Source organism: Trachurus japonicus, chromosome 3 (genome assembly GCF_045865225.1).
Source record: "Trachurus japonicus isolate A0001 chromosome 3, Traja_1.0".
Taxonomy (NCBI): domain Eukaryota; kingdom Metazoa; phylum Chordata; class Actinopteri; order Carangiformes; family Carangidae; genus Trachurus; species Trachurus japonicus.
The window spans coordinates 12,203,303-12,212,433 of NC_140909.1; the positions used below are offsets into that span (position 1 = coordinate 12,203,303).

The window sequence follows — 9,131 nt, forward strand, 5'->3', positions numbered from 1 at the left end:
TCTTTTCCGTCAGCAATCACTTACATGAAGTATTTCAGCCTAAACACGAGTCTCTCCGTCACTCTGCTCTGCTGTAACCCGAGGAGAAAATTTTCCTTGTGGGATACAAGTGTTATCCAATGAGGGGAGAGAACGGCATGAAGGGCTGTGTGTGCAGCCAAGGGATGCGCGTGAATGTGGTGACGTAGCACGAGGACCAATTGATGCCTGACAAGGGCGGGGGCTGCTAACTCATGGTGCGTTCAAGGAAACTCGTACTTTGTGTTTTTCCTTCCTGTGAAGTCATACCAGTTCGATCTGGTACGAGTTCACGGGTCGGAAGTTACGAGTGGCCGTTATAGGGAACTTTCACAGACAACAGGACGGTAAAAACACGAGCTACGGGTTACCTGGAACGCTACCAAGTCGTAGTTGTGACTTGAAGCTGTAACTTACGGTTTCAAAAGCCTGCCTTGAACACAGCATTAGCCGAAACGGCCGTGCCGCTGTTATCTGCTTTAAGGTCTCACAGATGGAGGTTGTTGTAGTTTTGAATGAATTTATGGCAACAAAAAAAAAGAGATTTAGAAAGGTCAGTGAATGTACAGATGTTTTCACGCTGCTGTGGTTTTAGTCAGAGGAATCTACAGAGAGGATTCAGTCATGGGAAAAATGTTTGTATATTGGCAAGAGATCCATTTTAAAGCATCCTATCTTTGTGTGAAATGTTGTCATTTTCTCTCAACAAGTAAGCAGATGAAATTTCCACAACAAAAAATGTTACTGTAGTAATGTGATCATCTTAAAGTAGAAGTAAGCGATCCGGTCGTTTTGGCTAATGCTGCGTTCCAGGCAGGCTTTTGAAACCGTAAATTACAGCTTCAAGTCACGACTTACGACTTTGTAGCGTTCCAGGCAACCCACTCGTGTTTTTCCGACCTGTTTTACCTGTGAAAGTCACTATAACGGCCACTCGTAACTTCCAACCCGTGAACTCGTACCAGATCGAACACACAGCCCTGCATGCCGTTCTCTCTCCTCATTGGATAAAAACTTTAGGATACGATAAATGTTTTCTCTTCGGCTCAGAGCAGAGCAGAGTGACTGACAGACCCGTGTTTCAGTCCAAACACTCTATGTAAGTGATTGCTGTCGGAAGATATAACTATTTAAGACTTATATTAACACAAAAATATCGCTTACTTCTGCTTTAAACTTTAGTAGATAATCACCAACTCAGGAAAAACTTGTATAAACTGATCGAGCCATCGTGTTAAAACAGATGTGTGGATAAGAAGAACATCCTGTTTGAGCAGCGTGTTCACAATGTGAAATCTCACCAACAGGAACCATCACCATGGCGCTGCTGGAGAACCTGAAGCCCGGTCAGGTTTACTTGGTGAAAATCTCAGCATCCAACAACATGGGTGACGGACCGTTTTCACACACTCTGGAGCTGACAGTACGGCCAGATCTCACGTCGGACCCCCGCCACTCCACAGGTCGGTGCCGTCATCGCCGTTCTCACACCATCACTCAATACACAACGATACGAGTCTGTTGAAACTGAAAGATGGTGTTCACAAGTTATGCATCTAATGTAAAAGTACAAATATAAATATATTTAAAAAGAGGTACAAAAAAATATTTCTCAATAGGTATATGGAAGATGAGGGATAAAAAAAATGCTAATGATATCGGATATTATAAGCTGATATGGATAATTATGTAGTATATGTAGGCCAATGATTATATAATTTACTGGATGTGGTAAATATGTTTATTGATATGGATATCTATGTAGTATATTGATATGGATAAATATGTAGTATATATATATTGATATGGATAAAGATGTAGTAGATAGACAGTTAGATATATAAACTATGATGAGTAGAAAGGGGTGGGAATTAAAAAAAAAAGTGCATACTTCTTCCCACTCCTGTTTCAAGCTTGTGTATATATGATTTGATGATGTATGTATACAGTATATATGTTTTTTTTTCTTTATTTCTTTATTTCATTTAGACATGTTCGAAATAAAATTAATCTAATCTGACGATGTTGCCTCATCCCTCGCAGCCTTTTCTGATGGTTTCTACCACCTGGACCAGAAGTCAATGACGGGGATCACTGTGGGCGTGTGCATCGCTCTCATCTGCATCATCATTTGTGCTTTCATCATTGTCTGCAGAGGCAAAAACAGGTATGTACTCCGAACACAGTAATTCAGCCCTAACGTCTCTGAGTATCCTCTTTCTACTACAGTAATATCATGTTTGTTTTTCCCTTCAGGAAACTGTCAGCAGTGAAAACATACGGAGAAGGAGTGAGCACCTCCGCCTCGGCTGCGGGACATCTGGGCTCTGATGGACAACCGGAGAACGCCGATGTGACCGTACCAATGATGAGTCAAAACCATTTCATCGATACCAAGGTAAAATTAACACTTATAACAGTATTGTAGTCTCATAAATGTTAATATAATGTTGTTATACTTTGAGGAAACACGACATTTGAAACAGGGATACATACTCCATTAGACATTTAGGTAACCCTTTAATTTACAAGCCGCTAATTACGTGATGATGTCAAGAAATAACAATTAATAGCGTAGTAATGTCAAGAAATAGCCTAGAAATAACAGTCAATTTCATAGTAATGCCATGTTTTTCATAAAGGCAAAAGGTTACACATGCTTTTTATGCTTTGAAAATTTTGGGAAAGGCCAGAATTTTCTCCATCAAGTCCTTTAAATTCACTGTTATTTCTTGGCTATTTCTAGACATTATCACATAATTAGCGTCCTGTAAATTAAAGGGTTACCGACATTTGCAGACAGATGTTATGAAAATTGTATATTCAATGAAAATAACTTGAGGAGCCTGAGGAGATCAGAATGAAAGAAAGTACCGGATGTTCCTGAACAAAATAGCCTCTCGAACAACTTTCAGTTTTATTTCATGTGTTCTGGGTGTGAGTCATACATATTGATACTGAAACTACAACATTTATTTCTCTTTTTAGGGGGGAACAAACCTCATCATCAATTGTCTCGGTCCTGTTCAGCCCAGTGTTGAGAAGAAGAAGAAGTGGTTTTCTTTCAACAATAATGTGAAAAAGGACAATAAGACGTTACAGGTAAGAGAGTGAAGAACCATGTTTGTAACATTTCCATCAGTAATTTGTAGATAAATGTAAATGTACTTTATTTATTTATACAGACCTTTACAGCAACCCTTTCGGTGAACCAAAGTGCTTTACAATAGGTAATAAATAAAAAGGAATAAGTAAAGACAATTAAAAACAATAAAAGCAGTGAAAAAGAACAAAGACACAGCTTAAGTTGTTCTCGTCTTGGAAATTTTAATGTTAGAGCAGCAGTAAAACTAAGAAGGAACTCATTTTGTGGTTGGCAAACATGAATTCAGCTTTCAGAAGATGCATTAAAGAATATAAATACAGTATCAAACTTTCTTCCAAAGCGCCGACTAATGACACAGAGACAACTTAAACTTCCTGTAAAACACTTCTCTCTCTGTGCAGCAGCAGCAGACTATGAGACACAGCGCGGCGCCCTACCCGCCCGGCACCACGGTGCTGACCTACGAGGAGGAGCTGTCCGTCGCTCAGGACCAGCACGCCACTCTGCAGGCTCTGCTCGGTCGTCCCGGCGACACGGAGGGATCCTCCAACAGCGAGGGCAGCCACGAAACCGGCGACTCGGGCCGTTACTCTCACGACGAGACGGAGATGACCACGCTGCTGTCCGGCGCCAGCAGCAGCAGCAGCAGCAGCAGCCGGCCGTCGTCTCCGTCCAGCGGGCGGGACGGCAGCGGCTCGGACTGCAGCGACGCCGCCGAAGAGCCGCAGCACGAGGAGGAGGAGGAGGAGGAGGAGGAGAGTCGGGCGGAGCTGAAGGAGAACGGATGTTGTCACCATGACGCCCAGCGAGGCTCCCAGTCTGCACTCTCTCTGAGCGTGTGAGTGTGTCTGCAGGTGTGTGTGTGTGTGTGTGTGTGTGTGAAGGCCGTGGTGCTACACGTTTCTATTTTCACAGATTAATTAACCCTCCTGTTGTCCAACCTGTTCACTTCCTCCGTCCTTCCTTCTGTCCTTCCATTCTCCCTTCCTTCTTTCCACAATCCTTTTTCCCTTGCTTCTTTCTTTCCTTCCTTCCTCTTTTGATCCAGTTGACCTGGTCTTTTCTCTCCTTCCATCTTTCTTTCCTTCCCTTTTCCCTTCCTTCTTTCCACAATCCTTTTTGCCTCCCTCCCTTCCTTCCCTTCGTCCTTACTTCTTCCTTCTTTTTTGACCCAATCTGTTCTCTCCAAGGGGGCAGTTGTCGGTCTGAGAAGTGAAGCTCACTTCCGCGTTCAAAAAACTGCAATCCCCTCGGATTCCTCTGGGGGCTGGTGTCAGAAGGGAGCATTCCCCATAGACCCCCATGTTAAAATCGCCGACTTTACATCCTCAGTAAACATGTTAAAAGCCTGGTGTCAGAACGTTTTTTCGTCTCAATCGATAGTTTCTACCCCTGCACACACTCTGAGGGGGGTGAATTTTTTTTTTAACTCTACCGTTTTACTGTTATAAGGTTAAAACTCTGGCCAATTAGGGCGCGGAAACGTTGAGTGACAGGTCCGAGCAGCTCCGTGGACAGGCTGCTTCGAGGCCAGTGGGCGGGCTCTCGGCCGGCCAATCCAACATGGCGCTGTCCAGGCCGCCATATTGGAGTCACAAAAACGACTCCCCAAAACCAATGGGTGACGTCACGGACGCTACGTCCATTCTTTTTACAGTCTATGGTTCTCTCCCTCTATCTATCTTTCCTTCCTTTTTCCCTTCCTTCTTTCCTCCCATCGTTCCCTTTGTCCTTCCGTCTTTCCTTCTTTCTTTCCCTTTATCCTTGCTTCCTTCCTTATTTCCCTTTGTCCTTCCTTCCTTCCTTCCTTCCTTTTGTCCTTCCTTCCTTGACCCGGGAGGACAGCAGGAGGATTAACATGAAATTAAAGGAATATTTGGACCTTTAGAGACACGATGTGCGTATTCACTTTGTGAAAGGGAGATAAATGTCTGAGAGAGTGTGTAAGTTAAACTCTCGTCACCAAAGTGAATACGACGCAGATTTCCCAACTTGTCTTACTATTCCTTTAACTATGTACAGGTCTCATTCACAAAACCCTGCTGAAGATATTTTATGTTGTGTGTACACCACAGGCCTGAGTGTCAGTGTGTGAAAGAGAGAGAGAGAGAGAGAGAAAGATGTAAAGAAACGACCTGTGTGAATGTCCCAACCTGTGAATGTTGGCAGGGCGGATTATTTGTTTTCTTTTACTTTCTTTTAAGGAATTTTTATGAATGTTTTCTTAATTTGCTTTTAATTTGTCTTATGTTTTTTTTTTTTTTGAAAAGAAAAAAATCTCACCCACCATGAATGTTTAAAAACGAGTCAAGAATGTGAAAAAAGTGACATTTCTGACATTATTTAAGAGAGTTTATCACTGGAGCGAAAGGGAAGAGTGAGTCCTCTTCGCTGATTATCTACCTCGGTTTACCTCTGGGTAAACTTCCCACTGTATATTTAACTACTTATACCTATGTTATGTGATACGCTGCTCCAGTTGCATTGCATTTTATACTTCCTGATGACTTTTTTTTCCCCGATCGTCATCCCATTTTGTCCTTTTTTCTCTTGCTTTGTCCTGATTTTACTGGATTGTAAGGGCGCTGCAGCTTTTTCCTCTCGCTCCACCTGCTGTGTGGACTGAAGTATCAAAAACACACATACAGTTTGTTATTTATCCCCTCAGATGTTGCTGAGGTACTGAGCCAGTATTAATAATATTATTTTTTGTCCATTATTGAGTAATGGTATGAAAGAAATAATGAATGTCTGCTTTTGTTTTCTATGTCAGTGTGCAGCTGCCCTTGCTAATCCTGTTTTATACTACCTCATTTAAGAATTTATGTTATTGTCTCGTCGTCGTTGTTTTCCTAAACTCAGGGAACAAGGTTTAGTACATTTGAAAAGTCATGTAGTGTTACATGGTGAACTGACAGGGTATCTTCTCAGTACTAAACCGTTGTTGTGTGTAATTGCCTACTAGAATATGCTATGAATGTATCTGTGCCAGTAGCTGCCCTCCTCGCAGACGGAAACCCCCCCCTCCTCTGTAGTTTCTCCTCAGGTCCTACAATGTCTGTTTTTTACGACAGACTCTTGTTTGTTGACTTCTTCCTTTTTATGCGTGTAAAGATTCACACCAGAAGTGCTTGCAGTGGCATGTCGGTATAGAAAAGCTTTATAATAATTGGCCTTAATGTGGAGATCGTCCCTCTGATGCCGAAACCAAAGCCCAATCTCTCCGAGGGGGAGAAGCTCCACATGGGGATGCAACACATGAAGAATGATGGCAGTAAAAGCAATGGAAGTGTTTTTAATTAATCAGAGATGAAAGTGAAGAAATTAACGAACACCACAAAAAAATCTATATTTTTGTTAGAAGATATGTACTACAGTTACTTTTGTTCCAAATAGTTATTTTGTTTTGCTGTAGAGTAGATAAAGATTAGCACTTGTCTGCCAAGTAGTTTTTGTATTATCAGCCAATGTGCAGCGGTGACGGTGACGCTAGTATCCAAAGAGTTGTTTGCTACCTGAGTTTATTTTAGCCTCTCGACTAATCTCCGGCAGAAGGTTACTGAGGAATGTGAAATAATCAAAACACATTAGACCAAAGATGAAGTGTGGCCTTGGAGATCAGTTGAGGGGCCGCTCCTCAAACGAAGCCTTGCACATGAGTGGCCTTGACCCGCGACGAAAAGGAGCGTCGGCAGCAGTGGGTTCAAACTCTGAGGAAGTGCCAGCGGGATTCACAGGCGCTTAATGATAAAAACAGAGTGACAATTAATAATCAGTCTTATGCACACGAAAAAAAACCAAATTGTCCTGTCGGGAGAGTTCCTCGAAAACTGTTGCGAGCAGACGTCTGTACATTGTAGGTGAAAATAATAAGAGATAAATACAGTATTATATTTGATAGTGGTCTGTGAAGCAACAGTGCAGCCTTGTGTAAAAGTGCACCCACTGATTTTTCACCTTGTGAATGAATGAAAAACTATTAACCACATGAATTAAATGTTTGTATTTGGGAGATTTCTTGATTAGAAACATAAATGAAGTACATTTTAAACAAGAAATCTGTTAATCATGTGACGATTTATTCATATTTTTTAGTCTTTATTTTGAGAAGTTCATGATTTAAGGTCTCACCGATGGAGGTTGTTGTAGTTTTGAATGAATTTATGGCAAAAAAGAGATTCAGAAAGGTCAGTGGATGTACATATGTTTTCACGCTGCTGTGATTTTAATCAGAGGAATCTACAGAGAGGATTCAATCATGGGAGAAAATTTGGGATGAAAAGTGACACAATCAGTTTAACTTTATTTTTCAAAAAGCGAACAACGTAAACCAAAGAATTTTTTTTTAATGTCACCGTTGCATATTGGCAAGAGATCCATTTTAAAGTATCCTATCTTTGTGTGAAATGTTGTCATTTTCAGTGTTCTCTTACTCATTTTACAATTGTATAATGTGTCGTACGACAAGAAAACAGATGGAAAACGTTACTCTGTTTCTTAATCACCATTTATTCCCAATATCCAGACTTTTGTCTTATATGTTTTATTTCAAGATAAAATGGGTTTTTGATAAAGCAGAGTTGTGTTTATCCTGAAAAGACATTTACATTTTAACTTGAACCCAATAATGTTTTCATATTATCTGTATTAGCAGAGCATTACGGCCTCGATCCAGAATCTGAAAACAGCACTTGTGCTTATTCATGAGCTCAAAACACTAACAAATGCTGTGATTGTTACACCAAACAGATGTCAAACAGATTCTGATTTAGGTTTTTTGTCGCTCCTACAGATACACAAGTGCTACCTCAGGTTTTTATTATTTACATTTTCATGTGATAGATGCAGGTGCAATAGGACTGGGTCGTTACTGTCTGTGAGACCGAGGTCAAGAGGTCAAGATGTAACACAGAGAGGACCCAGGTTGTTGTCCCACTGCCTCTTATCCCATGAATGGTGTTATGTTGGAATTATGTTCCTGTCCGAGCATGTGAATTTAAAGGGATAAAACGCAGAGTGTGATCTGTATGTGAACAGAGCCACTCTTCGTTCTCCCTTTTTTGCAGTAACGTTGTGCGTGAATAATGTGCGGTGGAGCGCTGCGGGTCATTTTCAGTCAAACTCAGGGGGACCCGCGGCTGCTCCGCCCCAAAAGACAAAGCAGGTGTCAAAACTGAATGTACCTTTTTGTAATTATTTTTTGTTTTCTGATCATTTCTGTTCATGTTTTGTTATATTTTGTAAGTTTGTCTTCGTCTGCAGAATTACTTGCAAGTTGGTTTTTGCCAAAAAATGTTTAGATAGGAGATTTTAGACAATGGTTAATTATAAAATCATCTGATTCTCAGTTTAAATAATAAAGTATGAAAAATCTAAGAAAAAATGTTGTCATCTGCTGTTCTTTTTACAAGACTTTTACAAGACTTGAGTTCAGAGTTCTTGTGTTGATTAAAATACAAAGGGAACTCTATTTTATCACTTAATTTATCGCTTTATCTTAGTGTAGCAGTTCTTTGCTATTTATCAATGTGAGACACAACAGTCACATTGTTGTTGAGGGGTGTGTCATAGTAACAACATAAAACACAGCGTATTGTGCTTTAATGGCCAAAAACTGAATTTTCCTAGATGTGTTGTACTTCTTTTGGTCTTATCTAAAACTACTTGTAGTTTTCAGTAAACACACACACACACACACACACACACACACCACTCCTTGTCTTGTCACTCAGCTACAATTTACAAAAACGATAATAAATAAAGAATATCGACAACACCTGTCTGGTTGGGTTGCTGAACCACAATGAAACCATCTTACAATAAATATGCAAAAACTAAAACTATAATCAACAAACTTGATAGCAAAACTGCATAAGAAAGCAAAAACAACATGCACAGTTGTATTCAAGGGTTGGGCACGTCTAATAATAACTTCCTTACAGGACCGGTTGAGCAACATTACATGTGTGCAGTATAGTCTTCATTCACCACGTTGGCAGTGTGTCAA

The 9,131-nt window shown here is 40.7% G+C and overlaps 1 protein-coding gene across 1 annotated transcript in view; it reads left to right on the forward strand.

Moving 5' to 3' along the window:
- prtga (protogenin homolog a (Gallus gallus)) overlaps positions 1–3,966 on the forward strand; it is a 30,779-nt gene extending 26,813 nt beyond the window's left edge. Inside the window, exons 15-19 of the mRNA XM_085761887.1 lie at positions 1,326–1,481; positions 2,062–2,185; positions 2,275–2,416; positions 3,007–3,120; positions 3,535–3,966. Coding sequence (XP_085618013.1) covers positions 1,326–1,481; positions 2,062–2,185; positions 2,275–2,416; positions 3,007–3,120; positions 3,535–3,966 — 968 coding nt within the window. The remainder of the gene's footprint in view (positions 1–1,325; positions 1,482–2,061; positions 2,186–2,274; positions 2,417–3,006; positions 3,121–3,534) is intronic.
- Positions 3,967–9,131: the final 5,165 nt, after the last annotated feature.